The sequence below is a fragment of the Euprymna scolopes genome, chromosome 21 (genome assembly GCF_053919585.1).
Source record: "Euprymna scolopes isolate OS-2025 chromosome 21, ASM5391958v1, whole genome shotgun sequence".
Taxonomy (NCBI): Eukaryota; Metazoa; Mollusca; class Cephalopoda; order Sepiida; family Sepiolidae; genus Euprymna; species Euprymna scolopes.
The window spans coordinates 9,623,956-9,649,365 of record NC_136502.1 but is presented as its reverse complement, the minus strand read 5'-3'; the positions used below and the strand labels follow the sequence as shown (position 1 = coordinate 9,649,365).

Here is a 25,410-nt window from a genome sequence, read left to right as displayed (position 1 = left end):
TGGATAAAATACAAGATTACAGGTTATTAGGGTCATCCATAATTTAAGTATTTTTACTTTCTTAAATAAATGCTTTATTCAATAAACGCAGAAATAAAATAGGATATTAAATTTTCTACTTAAGAGAAAGAAGACTAAATAAAGACATAGCCAGAGATAGGTTAGTTTAGAAGTCAATTTTTGAAAGCCGTCCCCCATATGTCAGCATGTATAATGAACGTTAAACCGAATATGATAACATATTCCATTGGCTTAATAGTAACAATGGGTTAATTTGCAAGGTTTGTTTTAAAACAGGTCAACATGTTGAAGGAAAATTTTATAGTGAAACAACATCAATTAATCCGACCCATTGTATACGATTACATGAACGCAAGTTGTTGTTAACCTGTAACTGATTGGTAAATTGTTAGGTATACATTTCCAATAATTATGAGTGCAAAACATAATAAACATGTAAATAACCCCATAACATTATAAACATAACAAATAGCACAAAACATTATAAACATGACAAATAACACCATAAAACCAAACATTATAAACATGACAAATAACACCAAATATTATAAACATAACAAATAACACCTAACATTATAAACATGACATAACACCATAACACCAAATATTATAAACGTAATAAATAACACTATAACACCAAACATTATAAACGTGATAAATAACACCATAACACCAAACATTATAAACATGACAAATAACACCAAACATTATATACCATAACAAATAACACTAAACATTATAAACATGACAAATAACACCATAATACAAAACATTATAAACGTGACTAATAACACCAAACATTATAAGCATGACAAATAACATAATAACACCAAATATTATAAACATGACAAATAACACTAAACATTATAAGCATGACAAATAACACCATAACACCACACATTATAAACATAACAAATAACACCAAACATTATAAACATAATAAATAACACCATAACACCGAATATTATAAACATGACCTATAACACCAAACATTATAAACATAAAAAATAACATCATAACACCAAACATTAAAAACATAATAAATAACATCATAACACCAAACATTATAAACATAACACATAACACCATAACACCAAATATTAAAAACATAATAAATAACATCATAACACATAACATTAAAAACATGACAAATAACACCAAACATTATAAACATAAAAAACAACATCATAACACCAAACATTAAAAACATAATAAATAACATCATAACACCAAACATTATAAACATAACACATAACACCATAACACAAAACATTATAACCATAACACCAAACATTATAAACATAACAAATAATATCATAACACCAAACATTAAAAACATGACAAATACATCATAAGACCAAACATTATAAACATAACAAATAACACCATAACACCAAAAATTATCAACATAACAAATAACATCATAACACCAAACATTATGAACATAACAAATAACATCATAACACAAAACATGTAAAACATGACAAATTACATCATAACACCAAACATTAAAAACATGACAAATAACACCATAACACTAAACATTTTAAACATAACAAATAGCATCATAACACCAAACATAATAAACATGACAAATAACACCATAACACCAAATATTATAAACATAACAAATAACACCATAACACCAAACATTATAAACATGACGAATAACACAATAAAAACAAAAAGTATAAACATGACAAATAACACCAAACATTATAAACATGGCAAATAACATCATAACACCAAACATTATAAACATGACAAATAACACCACAAGACCAAACATTATAAACATGACATATAACACCAAACATTATAAATATGACAAATAACACCACAAGACCAAACATTATAAACATGACAAATAACACCAAACATTATAAATATGACAAATAACACCACAAGACCAAACATTATAAACATGACAAATAACAAAATAAAACCAAACATTATAAACATGACAAATAACACCGTCACACCAAATATTATAAGTATAACAAATAACACGATAACACCAAACATTCTAAACATGATAAATAACACCATAACACCAAACATCAAAAACAAAACAAATAATACCATAACACCAAACATTAAAAACATAATAGATAATACCATAACACCAAACATTATAAACATGACAAATATACCATAACACCAAACATTATAAACGTGACAAATAACACCAAACATTATAAACATGACAAATAACACCATAAAATAAACGTTATAAACATAACTAATAACACCAAACATTATAAACATAATAAATTACACCATAACACCAAACATTATAAACATGACAAATAATACCTCAACACTAAACATTATAAACATGACAAATAACACCAAACATTATGAACATGACAAATAACACCATAACACCAAACATTATAAACATGACAAATAACACCAAACATTATAAGCATGACAAATAATCATCATCATCGGCGGTCACTCGTGTCCGAGTAAGACTGTCCTCCGTTGTGGCTTCTGTGGGTCCTCAGGTGAGCATAGAGCCCAATCCTAGACCCAATTTGTCTTGTGCAATTTGGGCAGATAAAGGTAGTGGTGGTGGGGTGGGGTTGGGTGTGTCTGGTTAATAATCTGTCCTTTCTGTGCTTGTGTTTATCCTCAGCAGCTTTATTTAGGTCACTACTATAAAGCGCAGCACCTTTGTGGACAGCGCTCCTCCATGCCAACCTGCTCCCAGCCACGTCCTCCCATGTCTTAAGGTCCATGTGAAACCGCTTTAGATTTGCTTTGATGTTGTCCTTATACCTCATCTTTTGGCCACCCTGGGCACGCTTTCCCTCAACAAGCTGAGAGTAAAAAATCTGTTTTGGGAGGCGGAGATCCGGCATTCGGACAACATGACCAGTCCATCTGAGCTGGCGTTGAGCAACAGTAGCGGTGATAGTGGGAATGTCAGCCTCACTCAGGACGCTGGTGTTGGTGCGTCGGTCCTTCCAACTAATTCTGAGGATTTTTCGGAGGCATCTTTGGTGGTACGTCTCCAGGGTTTTTACGTGCCTCCTGTATGTGGTCCAGGTCTCCGATCCATAGAGAAGAGTGGGCAGCAAGACAGCTTTATATACCATGATTTTGGTCTTTGCCAGAAGGTCACGGTTCTCAAATACTCTCTTCCTTAGCCTTGAGAAAGCCCCACTGGCACAGCTGAGACGGTGTTGTATTTCATGATCTATGTTGGCTTTTGATGATAGGATGCTGCCTAGGTATGGGAAGTGGTCCACATTTTCCAGTCTAGCGTTGTCAATGGAGATGTTTGGGGGTGAGACTGGAGTACTGTTTGGTGGTGATTGATGTTCTCCCTGGATCGCCACCTTGTCGTGGTGGAGAACCTTGTGTGTTCCGATGAACCTGAGAGCAATGCCGTCCGGAGCCTAGGCTCCATGACAAATAATACCATAACACCAAACACTATAAACATGACAAATAACACAAAACATTATAAACATGACAAATAACACCATAACACCTAACATTATAAACATAATAAATAACACCATAACACCAAACATTATAAACATGATAAATAATACCATAACACCAAGCATTATAAACATGACAAATAACATAATAACACCAAACATTATAAACATAACAAATAACACCATAACACCAAACATTATAAACATGACAAATAACACCATAACACCAAACATTATAAACATGACAAATAACACCATAGCACCAAACATTATAAGCATAACAAATAACACCATAACACCAAACATTATAAACATAACAAATAATACCATAACACCAGGCATTATAAACATGACAAATATTACCATAACACCAAACATTATAAACATAACAAATAACACCATAACACCAAACATTATAAACATAACAAATAACATCATAACACCAAACATTATAAACATGACAAATAACACCATAACACCAAACATTATAAACATAACAAATAACACCATAACACCAAACATTATAAACATAACAAATAATACCATAACACCAAACATTATAAACATGACAAATAATACCATAACACCAAACATTATAAACATAACAAATAACACCATAACACCAAGCATTATAAATATGGCAAATACCTGAGAATTCTTGTTGGGTTCCTTCTATCGTGCTAGAAGACTACTCACAACTGAGAATATCCTGCACCTCTACAAGGCCATCATTTTCCCATATATGGAATATTGTTGCCACATCTACCACTAGTCTCTCCTTCTTGGGTCCAAAAAAAGAGTCTTCAATCTAATCCCATTTTGTCAACTAAACTCCAACTCCTGTCTCAATGTTTCATCCTTGTACGAATTTTACAAGTATTTCAATGGAATGTGCTTTGATGCACTCAGGGCACTTGTGATCACTCAGCATACATATCCCTCGACAAGCCCACTTAGCAACAAAATCACACCCCGTCACTGTTGAGGTCCCTAAATGCCAGAAAGCTTTATACTGTAATAGTTTATTCCCTCGAACAGCTAGACTTTGGAATTCCCTTCCTGCTACCTGCTTCCCGGACTGTACTTTATTCAGAAGTTGAAGAGTAACATGAACCAACATCTTGTTCATTTTAACCAGGCTTGGTCTTTAATAGTTTCCCCTTATGTTCAAGTGGTGATATCCCTTGTTGGGGGGGTGAGTGTGAGTTAAAAAAAAATGTTTTTAAAATCTCGAATTTTTTTTTTTTTTTTTACACAGTGGTCACCACTTATCAAGGCCCGGAAGCCACTCAGGGATAAGGGTTATTGCAAGTACATTACGTTAGTGTGGAGATTTGATGAAGTGTTTACTTAAGGGGGCGGTTCATTAGGAATTTGTTAACGTTGGACTTGAAGACATCCAACTTGTAGTCAGGTGGGAAGCAGGCAGACGGAACAGAGTTCCACAGGCGTACAGTTCTAAGAAAGAAGCTTTGTTCATGGAATCCACGTTTTGATTTAGGCACAGATATAGAGTGGCGGAAATTTTTCACAGTGGATTCAGCTAGACGGGTGTTTTTTGTGAAAGATTGGCGAGGGGGACCAGAGATTGGAGTTCAGACGAGCACCTGCCATGGAAATAACGATAAAACAAGAATAGGCTCGCAACGTCTCTTCTGTGGGAGAGAGATTGCAGGGTAGAGAAAAGGGCATCCCCCACTAAGCCACGAAGTCTATATAGATTTGAACAAAGAATGCCAATACAAAAGATCAATCAGCCAAACCTGTTCAGGATCGAACGCAACATGCTGAATAGGTCTTAGAAGAAAATAAGAAAATTTTTAAATGTTTATTATGATTTCAACATAAACATCCATAATTAATTACTTTATAATCAAATTTGTTTAGTTATATGAAAATAGTTAGACAATTTATTCAAATACACGGTACACCCGGAATAAGTTATTGTCGTACAATTCAAGGATGCATCTGCTACACTCAGTCTGACACAGGCTGACAGAGTTTTAGGCTAAGATGTAGTTCTAGCTAGTCTTAGGAGGTTCACCCTCTAGGTTATTGTTTCCTGTGTTTTGGATGAAGTAAGTTTATTGCTTACTACTGAGGCGCTCCTACTAGGAGATGTCGATGGGGCTACCCAAGCAATTTTTAAAAGGCCAGAGTGTGTCTCTTTAAGGGGCGATGGCTTGATTCTTCCCACCTTCCGACCTTGTGTCACATCTTCCTGTAGTGGGAAGGAAGTAAATACCATACATTACTGATAAATGCACTTTAAATACCTTTATTTATCTCTGTAATTACTTCAGAGCACTAAATGTAGAGACACCTATCAATATTTTCCATTACTCTCTATCAGTGGCAATGAAAATTCCATAGACAAAGTTTCTTTCCAAGAACTGTCCGTCTGTAGAACACCATACCGCGAAGCTGCTACCCAACTGACTATAGCACGATTGTTTTCAAGTCTTATGCAAATAAGTTCTTATTAAGCGATCATCTTAAAGAATCAAACCATAGCAAAGTTCCATCATGACAAAGCATCACGGTGTTGTCTCATAGTCTACCCCACACTCATTAACTCTCATCCTTAGGCTTTGATAAGCGGTAAACCCTTAGTAAACAAAACAACTGTATAATGTCTCAACGTTGGCCCAACAATTCACGTATCGCTATAGATTTATTTGGAGATATTTTTTGTGCTTCTTGTAAGAATATTTTCTGTTTAAAGTGGTAATTTTTCGTATTTATTTTATGCTTTCAGGAGGAGGGAGCAACTTCTGCTGCAAAAGAGGTTAAAAAGGGTCCATTTGTTGCGGTCCCAGAGAAAGATTTAACAAAGGTGGGTCAAAGGGAAAAGCTGACCTCCCAGTCATCAATTGATAGCGCACACAGCAAAAAGGATGCAGAGGTTGCACTGAATGACAAACCACATGGTAAGACCAATTTAATTATTTGCAATTTATTAAATTTGATTAAACATTGTTGTCATTCTGTTTTTAATGTTGCATTAAAATTAAACGTTTATTCCAAGTCTAAATAAATTAAAGTTGTAGTCTGCATTAATCAAACAAATGGATAGAGTAATTAACTGCTAACTATTGAAAAACGTATATACAACTGAAAGACAAAATGAAAAATAGATATCTGAACCGAAATTATTTTCTGTACTTTTTTCTCAAGATTTAATAATAGTTAGGTCTCTAGAAAAGTTACTAAAAGGCTATCAATATGAGTTGTCGATTCCATATATATATATATATATATATATATATATATATATATATATATATAGATAGATAGATAGATAGATAGATAAGTAACCATTCAATATATATATATATATAGAATAAATAACAAAAAGTTATATAAAAAAATTCATGATGTTGACCATCTTATAATTTATTCCTTTAATTCAGTTGACTTATACAATTCTTGACAGTATCTGTTTCGTAGCGCAAAATCAATCACTTATTATATCAATCAGTGAATCTATTATGCCCTTAACTTATCAGAATAAATAGCAACAATCAATCCGTCAAAAGGAATTGAAGTGTTATTTGACATGACTAAATATATATATATATTATTTATAGTATTCCGGATTTTATTGGGTTTATATAATTGATAATTCGGTAACCGTTTTAAGTTTTAAGTGAAAATGAGATGACTTAAATTGTAAGCTTCAAAATTACCATCTTTTGTAATTAAGAATTCGTATATTGTTTTAACAAAATCAACACATCAAAGATTGGATTGATAGAAACAAATAGTGTATTTCATCGTTCGTTACAATTGTTTCTTCGAACGATATAGTGTTTGATTTTGTCCGAATGGTCTTGAAATAATTGTAACGAACGATAAAATACACTATTTGTTGCTATCAATCCATTCTATATATACAGTAGAACCCCGGGATATGGCATTAAAAATGAGTAACAAAATACAGTACAGTATATAATACACGTATATAATCAAATAACATTATAAATAACACTGTAAGACGGGGCAAATACCGTAACCAGGGGCTGGAAAACATTGTATTCCACATCATAACCTGAAAAAACATATGGTAGGGCCCAAAAATTTAAATTTTAAAAAGAATTATAGAAAAATAATTTAAAAACTAAAAATTAAAAAATATATATATATATTTATATATAAATAATTTTTTTAATTTTTATATTTTTTATTATTTTTCTATAATTTTTTTAAAAATTGTAAGTCAAATCTTTTAATTTTAGTTGCATCTTAATAGGATAATAAAGGCCTTAATTCAATTCTACAAAACTGAAAAGCGAAGTATATATATATATATATATATATATATATATATATATATATATATATATATATATATATATATATATATATTTAGTGGAAATGGTAATTAATAAAAACTGAAGAAAGTGCTCAATACTGTTGTAGAGCAAATATGCGTTTTATTTTTTATTACCGCATCTTTCTGTTAAGTTACATTATTGTTTCAGCTACTCGGCCGCTGTTTTGGCCGTCTGTAGCTGAGTAGCTGAAACAATAATGTAACTTGACAGAAAGATACAGTAATAAAAAATAAAAGGTATATATATATATATATATATATATATATATATATATATATATATATATATATATATATATATATATATGTAATCGTTCGTATACATGAAAAAGCTATAATAATTTCCAACAATACTTAATACTCATCATAATCGTATCCTGGATTTGATATAAAAAATAAAATAATAAATAAATAAATAAATAGACAAAAGAACGCCACACCCGAACAATTGCACACGTTTTTTTTTTTCTCCCCGGCGAAGAGATTTTATTCTCGAAAATTTTGGGATATTAACACCTACCATCCTGTAAGACACATGATGTTAGTAAATACACGTAATATAATTGAAAATAAATTAAATTTTTTCTAATATCATTTTTTTTTGTGCGTCAGTGTGGTTTGTTAGGAGTTCCATATAATATATTTCAGGAAGAAAATTTAATATCAAAGTTATCAATGGATTGATAAAACATGAAATCATTTATGTAATCATTCACCATATCATTTTTTATTATTATAAAGCTCTCCTAATATCGTGAGCACTATTGAAAAATCCTGAACAGTGTATAAAAATCTCGCTATAAAAGTAATCAAGTTAATGGCCTGCTGATATCGAGAATAGAAATACGAGTGCATTTGTTGAGCCATTCGATGGATATTTTTATTATTAAGCTCTATTAATGCATTCAGGAGGATTTCAATTAGTACTATATAATTCCAAAATCGATTTTAATATATTATTTTGGAGTTTTGTGTGTGCATATGCATGTGTTTTTAAAAGACGAGCTTTGGTTTGCTTTGCTTTAAGTGTTTTATGGCATATCAATCATTTTGGTTTATTTAATGCTGAAAATGTAATATCCATTGTAAGCATTTAATTGTATGTGTTTAGTTGAAGACAAGTTGTAATTTTAACTGATGGAAATTATGTGCATACAACTCTGCCAACGATACTCGTGCTTATTTTGAACATAATACATTAACATTAAATAGGATTTGAACATGGTATGAACAATTCCATAGTCTGTGATGCTATCTAATATTCTAATCACACACGATCCTTGAACAGAAAGAGCAACAGGACCTGAAGCGTCTATGAAGGAAATATATAGATCTATTGATGGATGCCACGAATTCTAATAATGCAACTTGCGTTTCGTGTTGCAATGAGTCAGAGTTCCAAAACAGATATGATATGATATTACAGAACAGTGGTTCAATATCGAGAGACCAGACGAACACAGTTTGGCCACAAGAATATCGATACAATTCGTATTTCTTTACCAATCAAAATAGGAAGGAAACTCGACACGCAAAGAAACAAGATTCAAGCAATCTAAGACATGTGCAGTCTTATTAGTGTGGATGCTGGATCGATGATGTAACATAAGACACATCACGTCAAAAGGGTATAAGGCAATCTAAAAGGGATCAATAGGAAAGATTAATGTTTATTTGATGAACTAAAATTTTCTATTAACATCTTATATTGCTGAGCAAGTCGGATGAATATATAAAAATAAAACAGTAAAAAATAATGTATTAGGTTGACAAGAAGGTTCTTGCGGAATTTTTAATTTTTGATTTCAAAAGATGTATTTTCAAAAAAAGAGTTTTCCTTATAATACCTTTACTTTATGTATATCATTTTACAAAACGTTTTGTTACTGGCAAAAATACCCTCGTCTTTCGTCGGCAACATTGTGTTGATTCTGATGGTGCTTATTTTGATCATCAAAATTTAAAAGTTAAAAACCGCAAGAACTTTCTTGTCAACCTGATATTTGACTTTTACTTTTTACTGCTACGAGGTGTCTTCAATAAGTTTCCTGACTTTTTTCATATAGGCACTTTTATTGATACTACACACATGAAACTCTAGTACCCTTCGAAGTGATCACCTCCGGCTGTAATGCACTTGTTGTACCATTCCAGCAACTTCTGAAAGGCGCCATGGAAGTTCTCTTGTGTGAGCCTGTCAATGACCCTTGTCACAGCCTCTTTTCATCTCCTCAATTGTCTTATAATGACAGCCTCTAAGGTTTTCCTTGTGATTAAGAAAACACCAAAGGTCACAGGGAGCAACGTCTGAACTATAGGAAGAGTGAGGAACTGTCTTGATGTCCATCTTGGTCAAATAATTTGATCTTCTCTAAACACCCTTGGGACAAACTTTGCACAAATCTTCCGAATCTTCAGTTCCTCACGAATAATTGTGTGTACAGTTCTGACACTGACATCAAACTGTGCACTTATTGTCTCTATAAAACACGATGGTCCTTATCCATGAAATTCTTTATTTGGCCAATCAACTCTGGTGTTCTGATTTCCTAACTCCTCCCACATCTCTTATCCCTCACAGACTCCCTGCCCTCCATGAATCTCTTACGTTACCCAAAAACTGATGATCGATACCTGCAAGGTGGTCCAAAAGCAGTCTGAAGCATTCCATACGTTTCTGTGGCATTTTTTCAAAGTTTAAAACAGAATTTTATTGCATATCGTTCTTCTAAATTATACTCACATCCAGATTGCATTTTTGAAATTCACTGACTGTGACAATCAGGCTTATTAGGATGTATTCCAATTCATGGATGAAACGCGGAATATTCTGTGTAATTGCCATATATATTTTTATAACTTACTACCTAGCTCTACCTATGTATTGAGCACTTTTGAAGTAAATACTTAAAGTTGATGCATAAAATTATACTTTCGTATATTAATTTATGTGATTAAATGAAGTAGTCATATATATATATATATATATATATATATATATATATATATATATATATATATATATATATATACACACACATATATATATGAATAGTGAATCCTGCTTGCAAGACATGAAACTTTTTAATAATTGGTTCTTGCTTTGCGCTGATAAGATTTGAATTTCACCAGCTGTGACAATCAGGCTTTAGTAGGATGCATTCCAATTCCTGCTGTAGCTGTTCATTTGAACCTGAAATCATAAAAATTGGTCAGTCATCTCATAAGATGTATAGCAATAAAATACTGGATTTTCACGAGTCTACGACGATTTTAAATGCCTGTACAAAAAAGGTTTGGAAACTTATTTAAGGCACCTCATATTTCATGGTGCAACGTGGTGGTTACACTTTAGCTGTGTTGCTACATTTCAACCACTCGGACCCATACGTTGTCTGTTACCATCGCAGGAACAAACAAACAAGGAAGGACATAAAAAATATTACAAAAGGCATTTATTTCAGTTATTTCCAACAACGCACTTCACTGTGTTTCAAAATATCATTCACGCGTTGAACATACCTATCAAGACGCTCTTTCTTTGTCGTCGCTTGCCTTTCTTCATTTTCGACCACTCAGCACATTTTCTCTCTCGCTGCCCAAGAATCAAAACACGTTCAATAACTTCATTTGCTCGACCACATGCTGTATTTTTTGTTTCCTTTTTCTCTCCTTCTTCTTTCCGTGACCTCACGACGTGCACACTTGCTTAATTTGCATATATAATGACGGCTGCTGCTGTTAATATTTTCGCTAGTCAGCTATCCTATGGCTGCTGATGAGTTTTTTCACACGCACGCCATACACGCAATGTTACAATGGTTTAGCCTTTCTTTTTCCAACCCACACTCCAATAATTAATCCAAACCATGTAATTATTTTGCGAAACTATGCAAAAATAGAGTTTACACGAATAAATTTAATACTTTGGCATTGCAGGTACTCCTGGAATTGTCGCATTGCAGATACTCATTAAATCTTTAAATAATAATTTTTTTTAATCACCACTTACCAAGATCAAAGATTAATGATATTGTAAGTCGAATGATGAACATTACTATGAGATGATTAGGGGATGATGAGTAGAATAGGTAGAATTTAATTAAGAGTAGAGCTCGAAAAATATTTGACATTTAATTTGAAACCACCCATGCTGTAGGCAAATATGGTGTTAGAAAACATATGTCGTGATGAAAGGATTTTAATAAGTTTCCCAATTTTCGATATAAATACCGATTCCGATTCTTTTAAAATGTCTAAATATTTAATCATAGTTATTTTTTTTTTTTAATTATTTTTCAGATTACCATAAAAAAACATCTAATATTTGCATATATTTTCACAGACAATACACTTATGGATTGATGCATAGATTTTACGTTAATGTATAAATTAAATTCAATAAATAATTATATATATATGTATATATATACATATATATATATATATATATATATATATATATATATATATATATATATATATATATATACATATGTATATCTTTTATAAGTACCAACAAAGTTAAGTTTCAAATAAAAACAAAAAATAAAAATAAACAATTAAAAGAATCGTTTTTGGCATCAGAAAATAAGTGCAAATTTTTCCAATTTCAACTCCAATACTTTAAAAAGTTCCAGTTTTTATGATTCCCGATTCCGATTAATCGTGCTAACTCTGATAATATGTGATGTAAAAAAAAAGAAATCTGTAAAAAATTGAAGATGTATTGCTTCCTACGACCGCCATTATGAAAGAAAAAAAATGTATTAGTAATATATGCATGTTACCCACGCTGATAAAAAAAAATGATTTTTTTTTTCCCAAATTTAATAATAGTGGTGGCTCTAGCATAAAGGCTGCTTGGCCGCAGAATCCCCTCAAACAAAAAATGGCGAATACTGTGTCACTTCTTTTAAAGTGTTGTTTTAAACTGAAAACGAAACTCTAAACTAAACTGATTTTTAAATACTCGTCATGTTTCAAAAACTGGATACGTGTTGATAAAGAGGATGTAAATCTTTAATATGCAGCCTCCCTACTTTCTGTAGTCTAGAGCCACCACAGGGTGTAATCGTTTTAGAATTTTTTACAAATGTATACATGTATGTATTTTCTTGCAGGGGCAGAGTACCCAAGAGGTATCGACCCCCGGCTTGTGACCCCACCCCTTAGGACAACAGGCTTAGGTAGGGAACCATTCCTACCAAACTGCATGTTTCTCATAGTCTAAAAGTAGTTACAGAACAGACAGACAGATGGATAGACAGAGAGAAAACTGTCTCTCATATTTATATATAGATTCTATAAAGTTGTTCTTTTATGTTATTGATTTCCATCATCAGAGCTTCATTCGTTTATACATGTTTTGTTAACTGACAATGTTATTTTATACACAAAGACATGGCGCTTAACAGAGTAAGTGGGATGTCTAATTTGCATAAAGATTTTTAAAAGCGGATTTCAATAAATAATGATTGTCATGCATCATTCATATTTATTCTATGTTGTTGCCTGTTTGCCTGTTTTATTGTAAACCCTAACCCTTTTAAAGATATTTATTAGGTTGGTGCAAAAATAATTTTTTTATATAATTTTTTATTATAAATTACTTGTAATTATTTATTATAAATTATTTTTGCACAAACCTAGTAATGCTGAAACATAACTATGAATCATTTGCACGGGGAAGGGGACCTAAAATATATGTTGTACAATATATATATATATATATATATAAAGTTATAAAAATATATATGGCAATTTAGCTACACAGAATATTCCGCGTTTCATCCACGCTAGGAGTCGCCAGGCTTATACGAAGAGTTGTGATTATCTTGCGTTTTTATATACGCACATTCTATTAAGTTTTTAGTTAGCCAATCAGCTTCCTAATTTTCACTGCACCCCTCATGGATGAAACGCGGAATATTCTGTGTAGTTTAATTGCCATTTATATTTTTGTAACTTACTACCTAGCTCTACCTATGTATTGAGCACTTTGAAGTAAATACTTCAAGATGATGCATAAAATTATACTTTCGTATATCAATTTATGTGATTAAATGAAGTAGTCATATATATATATATATATATATATATATATATATATATATGTATGAATAGTGAATCCTGCTTGTAAGACATGAGACTTTTTAATAATTGGTTTTTGCTTTGCGCTGATGAGATGCCCTGTTGTGCAACAGTATAATAAATGAAAAATGAACTATTATATATCGTATAATTATATGTCAACATTGTGGCAGAAACAATTGTACACAAACTGTTACTAATAAAAGACCAATATTTTTGAAAATGAAGAACTTCAGTGTCTGTCCCTTATAACATTGTTCTTAAAGAGATATGAGGTGCCATCAATAAGTTTCCTGACCTTTTCGTATGGGCTCTTTTATTGATACTAAACACATGAAACTCTAGTCCCTTTCAAAGTAATCTCCTCCGGTTGCAATACCCTTGTTGTACCGTTCCAACAACTTCTGGAAGGCACCATGGAAGTCCTCTTGTGTCACAGCCTCTTCCATCTCCTCAATCATTTCATAATGACAGCCTTTAAGGTTTTCCTTGAGCTTAAGGAATAACCTAAAGTTACAGGGAGCAAGGTTTGAACTACAGGGAGGGCGAGGAACTGCTAATCTTGGTCAAATAATCTGTGATCTTCACTGAGCACCCCTAGGACAAACTTTGCACAAATCTTCCGCATCTTCAGTTCCTCACAAATAATTGTATGTACAGTTCCCACACTGACATCAAACTATACACTTATTGTTTCTATAGACACACGACAATCCTTATCCATGAAATTCTTTATTTGGCCAATCAATTCTGGTTTTCTGATTTCCTTACTCCACCCACACCTCTCATCATCTCCCACAGAATCCCTTCCTTCCTTGAATCTCTTATACGCCATCCAAAAACTGATGCTCAATACCTGCAAGGTGGTCTAAACGCAGTCTGAAGCATTCCATACGTTTTTGTGTGTTTAAAAACCCTGTTTTCTCGAATACATATTCCATAATTCATACTGATAAATTTAATAGAATTTTACCACATTCTCCACGTTAAAAAACGACCCTGTGTCCCGTGTGGGGGGAGGGAGGCATTGTAAATAGGTAGATATATACATATCATTGACATTCATTCGTGTGTATTGATCGTTTTAACAATGTATTACTTAAAATTTAATGTGGAGCAATTCCTTTCTCTATTAAATACTTTGTATAATTTATTTTAAAGTTTTTTGGAAGAGAGTATGAGTTTGGGTGGGCACACCTCGTACATGTTAACGTCTACAAAATAAATAATGTGACCATGTTACTCCCACGGTTGGCTAGAATATATATTCCAAAATGCATAATGATGTATTCATAGTTTAGGAAATTAGTCTGCACACACACATACATATAATTAAGCCTGACGAATCCTAGCATGGAGGAAATGCGGAATATTCTGTGTAGCTTAATTGCCATGTATATTTTTTATAACTTACTATATATATATATATATATATATATATAGTGTGTGTGTGTGTGTGTGTGTGTGTGAGATGCTTTCAATAAGTTTCCAGACTGTTTTGTACGGGCGTTTAAAATAGTCGTAGACTCTTGAAAATTCAATATGTTATTTCTATACATCTTATGAGATGACTGACCAATTTTTATGATTTCAAATTCAAATGAACAGCTACAGAAGAAATTGGAATACACCCTTATTGTTACAGTTGGTGCATTTCAAAAATGCAATTTGGACGTGGGGATATTTTAGAAGAACAATATGCAATAAAATTCTGTTTTAAACTTGAAAAAAAATGCCACAGAAACGTATGGAATGCTTCAGACTGTTTTGGGGCCATCTTGCTTTAATCGAACATAAGTTTTTGAGTGGCATAAGAGATTCGAGGAAGGAAGGGTGTCTGTAAAGGATGATGCAAGGTGTGGGAGGAGTAATGAAGTCAGAACCCCAGAGCTGATTGGCCAAATAAAGAATTTCATGGATAAAGACCATCGTGTGTCTATAGAGACAATAAGTGCATAGTTTGATGTCAGTGTGGGAACTGTGCACACAATTATTCACAAGGAATTGAAGATGCAGAAGATTTGTGAAAGTTTATCCCAAGGGTGCACAGAGAAGATCAAAAAGAAAGACGTTGTCATGACAGTAAAGAAAATGGTGGAGCTAACCCTAACCTTAACCCTAACCCAACCCTTTCTCCCTGTGACTTTTGGTTATTCCTTAAGCTCAAGAAAAACCTTAAAGGCTGTCATTATGAGACAATTGAGGAGATGAAAGAGGCTCTGATGAGGATCATTAACACACTCACACATGGGGACTTCAATGGGGCGTCCTAGAAGTTATTGGAATGGTATAACAAGTGTATTGTAGATGGAGGAGATTACTTCGAAGGGGACTACAGTTTCATGTGTGTATTATCAATAAACGTGCTCATGTGAAAAAAGTCTGGAATCTTATTGAAGGCAACTTGTATCTTGTTTTTCTTTAACCTGGAATGTAGCTATACTGTTTTATCATTCGTGACCATATTTTCATGTCAACCAAGAATCACATCATCTAATTTCACAAGCAACTTTTGGTAGTCATAACTTCCCGTATTCACCCTTGTGAAAGAGCTCCATTTTTTATAAAAATCAAATCTTCAGTATTGTCCCAAGCATAAACAATTTGCTAAATTTCACCCCTCAATAATGTAAGGTGCCTCCATACTTTGCTATTGTTGTTCGTGAATGCCCAATTCCCTGGAAGATGGATTGGTTGTCTCCGTTCACACAAATGGCTGACTTAACGCCCTACCAGCTCTTTTTCTCTGAGGTTGGCTGAAAGAGCAAATCTACTCAACCGAACCAAGAAATTTAGAACAACTTGAAGGGCGAATACATGAAGTTATGATTAGTGTTCCACAAGAGTTTCCTGTGAACTCAGTGAATGTAATTCCTTGTCGACTTAAAAAGCTGGTTGCAAATTTATTCAACTATATTGAACATTAAAGAAAAATTCATGCATTATACTTTCTTCTCACATTCATTAATTTTATCGATTATATTTCAAAAATGAAGTGTATGTATTTTAAAAAAGGGAGTGTCTTTTTAATCACCCTGTACACACACACACACACACACACACACACACACACACACACATACATATATATATGTTCTTAACTTGTTTGGAAATTAATTTGTTGCTATTTTTTTGACAAAATTGTGTACTTATCCTCATTTGCACATTTGTACAAATAAAATGAATTAAATTATTTCGCACACCATTTAACTGTCTACCTACCTAGTGTAGTTTAGTGACTATTGCTGAATTTTCTCAACATCACGCGTTCTAGCACAATGCCCATTCAATATTTATGTAACTAAATGTAATGAATCTAATAGAATCGGGTTTTCAATTTCAACGTCATTCCTGTATCCATTAGGCTAATCATGTGACCTCCTATTTTTGTTTATTCATACAATCATACAGGGCGGCCATGAAATAGGTAAGCAGACGAATTTTTGGAAACAGGAAGTCACAAACCAGATGGACGATTTAAATGCCCAAGCAAGCAAGCTGATTTGGGTTTTATATTTAAATTATATGAAGAATAGCTTTACACGATATGAAGTGCAGATTTTGCAATAAAAACTACAACTAAATTTTAAATCTTTAGAAATTCAAATTTATAATTAATTAAAACTAAACACAATCACTTCAAATGAAAGTCTATATGATTAAAAAAAAAAGAAAGGATTTCCGATTCTTATAATAATGTAATTATTTTAATTGTGGCAAACAACTTTCTCGTAATTTATGATAAAAAATCGATTTGGTCATAATTAAGTGATTTATGAGTTATGAAAAAAAAAAAAACGGGAATAAGAGAGAAGAAAAATACTGTCATGTTTTAAGATGGAGTACTGCTGGCATATGTGGGGGAGGTGCTGCTTAGAACACTTTCACTGAGTACAAAATCAACTTCGAAATCTAGTTTGTGTGTGTGTTTGCGTGTGGGAATTATTTCTCCCCTTCCTTACAACCCCGTTGCTAACCTCTCCTACTTTATAATCATTTCACTTTTTTGTATTTTACTTCAGTAAGTTTTAAGAGGTCAAGGGGCTCCCTCCTGGAGCTAACACTTGATTCCGTTATGATTTAAATTTATATCCGAGGGCTCTTTTAAGAATAGATGCTGTTCCCTTTATGGCTGCTATTTGTATCTCGTTACAGCTTGGTATTCCAGGGATTGCTTCTAAGTATTTATGAAGGTTCTTTTTTATTAAACCAGTTGCTTCTATCACAACCGGTATAATGTTTATATCTTTCAGAGACCATGTCGTTTTTAGATCATTTTTTAGGTCCTGATATTTTGTTATCTTTTCCCGTTCAGCTCTGTTAAGGCCGAAATCATTTGGGACTGTGACATCGACAATGAGTGCAGTTCTTTCAGGCTTGTTCCATATAACGATATCTGGTTTGATGGCCTTGTCTTTTATGTATCTGCCTGTATGTCTTTGTCATAGAACATGGTCACATTTCTGTTTGATGTTATTGGTGGTGGTTCATGTTCCCAAATGTTCGGTGATCTGTCAAGTTGTATCTCTCCACAGATCTTCCAATGGAGGTACTTGCATACTTTGTTGTGACGAGCAGTATAATGGCCATCTGCCAATAAGATTGGGCGTCTGTTTACATTCGTGACCTTTTAAACGGATACATTTCAACGTGACGAAATTAGTGTAAATCCTAAAAATTACGAAAAATGAACCCAGCAGAAGATGTGCTAAATGAATTTTCCCCACAATTTCTTCCTGAAATGAGTTGGTTTAAAAATGGCAAAAACTTCATTTTTTTTTTTAAATTTAAGTCAGTGGCGTAGCAAAAGTTAAGGACGGCGACACTTTGAGGGAGTAAAAATAGTAAATAGAACAAATTAAAAATCTAGGACTAATAACAGCAGTCTAAAATTAGATCCTTGATTATGATGCCATGAAAATAATAATGATTATGATGCCATGAAAATAATAATGATTATGATGCCATGAAAATAATAATGATTATGATGCCATGAAAATAATAATGATTATGATGCCATGAAAATAATAATGATTATGATGCCATGAAAATAATAATGATTATGATGCCATGAAAATAAATATTTTGACGACGTTCTGGAATTTTGAAGATTAACAGATTATCAACAGCCAGTGGGGCGGGGGTGTAACTCTTACGACCGCCCTGGGTGGTAAAAATAGTTGCTATGTCACTGATTTAAGTCAACAGTTATCATCCTTGTTTGTCATACTGAATTAGTCGTACAACTCTTCCACATTAAAAAATATGATGAAACTTTATAATTCGATAAATTCTATTTTTGGTGGTAATTATTTTTCTACTGAATCATTTTTTCTAACTTTTATAATTTATACTAATTTCACCAGGACACATGAGTACGTGATAATATTTTCACCTGAAATGTGTTGGTTTAAAAGATACCCAATATAAACAAGCAGCATCATTTCCATAGAAAATGCTAGGATGAGCTACAGTCTCTAGTTTCCCCCTGTAAAACATTTACAGCAAGAACTCGTCTTTCTACCACAATGGAAAAAGTCTTTTCTTTTTTCCTCCACATATTTAGTATGAAGCAGAATTTTTGTTGTAAGGGCTTCCCATCTATACAACACTTTGCTGCTAAAATGATTCTCTGAAGATTACGACATGATGGTCTTTGGCATCCACTCATCTTCTCTGTAACCTCTCTCTCACAGACGTGATGTTGCTGTCTTTTCTATAAATACCATTATGGTATTTATTCTTCAGAATTGTCTGATCTATTCCCTGCTTCTTTTGTTTCTGCTCGTTTGAATCGTTGGTCTAGTTGTCTCTACCAATTCATTGTTTTAATACCTCATTGTAATCGATGCCTTCGTTTAGTCTTGAAAGACAAAGGATACCTCCTGTTGGGGCAGCCTCGCATGTAATTGTGAGGCAAAGGTTGCACAATCTCCAACCACACCTCTCCTGAATCTGCACTGCTTGAGTCCAGTAGCAAAGAGGAGTCCAGAACGACTGGAAACAATGCCGAGATAAGCAGAGAGCACATGCAATACCTGAAAGTCCCAAATGGTCACCCATTTAGTACTGACCAGGTTCAACATTGCTTAGCTTCATATTCCAGTAACTTCTTTTCAAGAACTGCAAGCTTGTGGAACTCTCTTCCTGCTGACTGTTTCCCCACCCCTACTTTTAACTTTGGTCTTTTCAAGACTAAGGTCAATAGGCATCTGCTGTTATTGCTATAATTATCTTTTGTTCTTGTTAGCGTCCTTGCAGATTACAACAATGTGCTCTTCAAATTTAATCTCAAAAACTTGCCATAAACTATTCTATAAGTATTTAAACTTAGTTCATTCCATCAAGTAATTTTAATACTCCCATAATCTTCTTTATTTCTCGGCTGACAATTATTCCATCTCATAATTTCTTATCCGCCAATGGCTCTTGGCCTTGATAAGTACTGACCCAACAGTAATAAAAACTTCATCAGATGTTCAGTAGCCAATATGACTAGGTAAAATTAATATTATTACTATGAAGGTATACATGACTCTACAAAATTCAAAACTTTAACAATAAGTGACAATAGCAATAGTATACGACATAATCATATTGAGACAATAATTCTCATTCAGTCACTGGTTAAGCAACGTTAAGACTGGCCACTGCCAAATAGGTTACCATTTGGAAATACTAGGCACTGTCACAAATCGTGAAACCTCCTTACAAAATAAAAAAAAATACATGATAGATTGCAGAATCTCTGGATTGTTATTTAACTCCTTATTTCGTTCCTGATGTTTTCCTTCAATTCTTGCAAGGTTTGGGGTTTGTTCCTATTTACAATGTCTCCCCATGGGACAGAGTTAGACACCAGGGTCGTTTTTTAATGTGGAGAAAAGGAACAAAAATAAAAATTGTCTCAGTCATGAAAGATTTCTCCTCCACTGACAGAGAACAAGAAATTGAAGTGCAGCATCTGGAGAACAGATGGTATTTATTTGCTCCCCCACCGAGCAAATTAGGCACAAGGCCAATTTTTAATGTGAGGAGTGAAGGGAGGGGGAAGGGAAAAAGGGGACCAGCTCCCGAGAGGTGGGAAATGGGAGCTGGTTAAAGGTCAGGCATGTGGGGTTGCCCCCACATCTGGTCTTTGCTAGTCATAGCTAGTCATAGCTTGCAGTATCTGTCGGAACAGATGGTATTTATTTGCTCCCCCACCGAGCAAATTAGGCACAAGGCCGATTTTTAATGTGAGGAGTGAAGGGAGGGGGAAGGGAAAAAGGGGACCAGCTCCCGAGAGGTGGGAAATGGGAGCTGGTTAAAGGTCAGGCATGTGGGGTTGCCCCCACATCTGGTCTTTGCTAGTCCTTGCTAGTCATAGCTTGCAGTATCTGTCGGAACAGATACTACACTTTGATCTTGACCCGAAGGCCAAGGTTTTCTTTAAGATATCCCCACAAGAAAAAGTCAGGGCTAATCAAGTCTGTTTTGGAAAGAGCACAAATATGCGAAGCTGAAAATAGGCAACATTTAAAAGACATTATTGTTCACAATTAAAGATTGCTTAAATTTTGCATTAATTTCTATTTTAATTTCTCAATGTCTTAGTCAGATTGTGTAAAAATTACAGAAAGATATCATCAAAAATGAAGACTCTATTAAAGTTAAAAGCTTTCAGTGACTTTTTGGACACCCTGTACAACTTTGAAGTTATCTTTAGCAAATATTTCAGTATAACCCGATATGCCATACACTTTTAGATATATTATAATCTAATTTATAAAACTCACTATGTCTGTCTCCATATTTTCAAACTCTATCTCCTCCGAAACTAAAAGTCGCAGAACGGTGCTAGGGGTCTTAAATAATTGGATTCTTTATGCAACGTTCTTTTATGGGTCTTTAGCCGGTTCAAATAGTTTTTAAGGGGCCAAAAAGAAATCCAAACTGAAAAAAAGTCGTTAAACATTTTGTACATTAATCTTAGTTTATTTTTAATTTTTAACTTTTAAACAGTTCATATGCATGTTACGTTGGTACAGTGGTAACGTCACCAGCTTTGAATGTTACAGTTTTGTTTTCGGTTTCGATTCGAGCTACTGGAACCCAAATACTTTTTTTTTACTTTTGAAATCACGACTATAATAATATATATGAAATCTGGACAGATTAAAATATATTTAAGCGCATTTGACAACCAGGCAAAGCCTGGCACCCCCACCCGCTAGTCATATTATATTAAAGTTAAAAATCCCCTTTTAGAAATTAAAGTTGAACCCTGTTTGGGGAATTAAAAAAACAAAAAAAAAAAAAACAAAACGCAACATCCCGACTTCCGGTCGTCGAATGCTCTCATAACTGTTTACTGTGAATAGACTCTGATAGGGCATTTATAAGTACTTAATTTCCTTTCTTTCATGTGTTAATTGCCGGTGATCTGGAAGAAAGATGCTGCTGTACATAGCCAAGAGTTATTAGATTACTGCTGTTTAAATCAATAATACAACTTAGTACTTTAAAATATGGTGTATATCATAGAGTCGAAAGCCCAAATACACCTTTTTGTATACCTCATTTGCATAACTATTTTTTCAACAGTTTATAATAAATGTCTGCTATTATTAATTTATAATTTTATCGTTCTATTTTCCATATATATATTTATAATATCTTTTTTATTATTAACAGTAATTAATTGATTTAATAAAAACAATGATAAATTATTAAACTTTTCTTAAGATAGTGGCTGATTACTTTGCAGAGGAGGCAGCTGAAATTAAACTAACTAGAAAGGAAGAGCAAGAGTTCAGAAAGAAGAGAGGTTTACCGAATAACCTTGCTCCCCCACCCCCTCTCTCTCTCTCTCTCTCTCTCTCTCTCTCTCTCTCTCTCTCTCTCTGTCATATATAAAAAAGAGAAAGTGCGACTGACTGTTCTTGTTCGTTAAAGATAAGCGACATATTTTTATTGTTTTTAAAATGAAAAACATTATAAGTTAAAAACACACGCACGCACGCACATGCCACCCATCGCTCAGGCGAATTGATTTACTCTTTCTTTCATTTCCTGACGATGTTTTATTAAAGATAATTAAATTTGTATAATAATTACTGAAATATAAGTACCTATTTATATAAATAAATGCTAAAGTTTTGTATTGTGTTTCCAACAAATCTAAAACACCTGATGAAGGCCGGAAGGCAAAACGGCCGAAACGTTGTGACTATAACAACCAAGATGAGGAAGTCAGTCCGACAATCTCAATCAATGACATCTTCATTATTTAGCATTTTGGTTTTAAATATTTCAAGCAAAAAATTTTACGAATCGATAGCAAGCTGGCAAAATTATGTAGCATATATAATGACAATATCAACAATGTCAGATAAAAATAATAGCAAAAAATAACATTAAAAAAAAAACAGTCTGATAAAGATTTTTTTCTGTTTTATGGCTTATCAACCCTGTTGGTTATTTAACTGAAATTTTGGTGAAACAAATCTACGTTTATTTGAAATATTTCAGATAATTCTGATCCACATATTCATGTTTATTTATTATTTCTTATAAAATGTGTACACAAAGTTGTTGCTTACGAATATGAAAATAAAACATCATAAAATCAGAAATCAATAATCACAGGCAATCTATATTATATCTATAAAAATGAAATTGTGTGTGTGTGTGTGTGTGTGTGTGTGTATATATATATATATATATATATATATATATATATATATATTTCCCTACCAAACAACTCTGTCAATTTTCAGTCTACAGACTCGAGATTTGACATAAGGGGTATTGAGATTTGGAAAAATCTTTTTAATCGGTTTTTGGCCAGAAATTTGTCTGTCACTGGATCAAAGTTCAACGATTTGACCTTTGAAAACTACCAAACTCCTCCGCCAATTTTGGGTCTAGACACTTGAAATTTTAGATGTAGGTTACTTGGGCATAAATTAAACTTTGTAATTTGATTTCAGCCCAAAACAATAAATGCTAAAAGGTCAAAATTGGAGTCAAAGTAAAAAAAAAATTGATCACTGCTGTCTCTACCAAATTACTCAGCCAATTTTAGTCTAAACATTTGAAATTTTACATAAAGTGTATTCAGACATAAGGAAAGCTTTTTTATCGGTTTTTGGTCGAAAATTTGGCCGTTAAGAAGTGAAAGCTTCAAAGATTTAACCTTTATGGTCTCTAGCAAACTATTCAGCCAATTTGGGGTCTAAACATTTAAAATTTTACATAAAGGGTATTCAGACATGCAGCAGTTTTGGGCGAAAATTTGGTTGCCAAGAGGTCAAAGTTTACAGAGTTGACCTTTGCAGACTCTACCAAACTCCTCCGCCAATTTTGGGTATAGACACTTGAAATTTTAGATGTAGATTACCTGAACACGAGTCAAAGTTTTTAATATATATATATATATATATATATATATATATATATATATATATATATATATATATATATATATATATATATAATGTACATAAAGTCATGAATAGTATATAGGGCCCGAGCAAAGCCGGACTGAACTGCTGGTTATTAATAAAAATCAGCTTTTAAAACGTATTATGTAAATTAGACATCCTATTTACTCTGCTAAATAGTGTATCCCACTTTTGGCTTTCTTAATATATACAGTAGAAAACAGGGGTACTACATTAAAAATTAGTAACAAAATACAATACAGTATATAATACACATGTATATAATCAAATAACATTATAAATAACACCGTAAGGCGGAGCAAATACCGTAACCAAGGGCCGGAAAAACATTGTATTCCACATCGTAACCTGAAAAAAAGTACCCTAGGGCCACCGTATCCCGAGGTTCTACTACATCTATACACATATAAAGTTGATATGTTTTTCTAGCACACAGGTATTGATAATGAAACAAACTTCTTAATATACTTAGTCATGAGTATGCAAGCGATTTCATAATGATTGACTAATTTGCATATTCCCTTGAAAGACAAACTTTCATTAATTAATTATTCATTTTCTATGATTTTTTATTGGATGACTGGTTCCATTTATGTTCAGTTCTATTTATCCGCATTTCTACATTATGCTTGATTGCATATCATTTAAAATGAAAAATTTCTAGCACACGCATACACACACACACACACACACACACACACACACACATATATACATAAAGTCACCTTGTCTGCATTACTGTGCCTGTGTGACAATCTCGACCAAACTCCTTTCTACAGTTTACAGTCTTGAAACTTCACATATATGGAATTTCAGAGCTGTGCAATAAATTTGATTTGATTTTTAGGTGGTAAAAACAGCTGCTAAGGGATCAAAATTGAAATAAGCATTGAACATGGCAGGAGTGAGTCAGCTAAACTTGTTACTTCTGCACATGCACAAAAATACATTGATACTTTAAAGTCGCTTAATTTTAAACATTTTCTTATCTATCTGCCGATAGCTCAAACGGTAGCGACTAAGACTGGATAATTAAATGTTTTGGTTTTGATTCTAG

At 33.0% G+C, this 25,410-nt stretch overlaps 1 protein-coding gene across 3 annotated transcripts in view; it reads left to right on the top strand.

Moving 5' to 3' along the window:
* LOC145241986 (protocadherin gamma-C3-like) overlaps positions 1 to 25,410 on the top strand; it is a 317,626-nt gene that overhangs the window by 278,347 nt on the left and 13,869 nt on the right. For 2 of the 3 annotated variants that reach the window (XM_080104859.1, XM_080104860.1), the window contains 2 exons: positions 6,235 to 6,406; positions 12,936 to 13,001. In XM_080104859.1, the coding sequence (XP_079960985.1) occupies positions 6,235 to 6,406; positions 12,936 to 13,001 (238 nt within the window). The remainder of the gene's footprint in view (positions 1 to 6,234; positions 6,407 to 12,935; positions 13,002 to 25,410) is intronic. The other variant, XM_080104861.1, reaches the window with a different exon arrangement.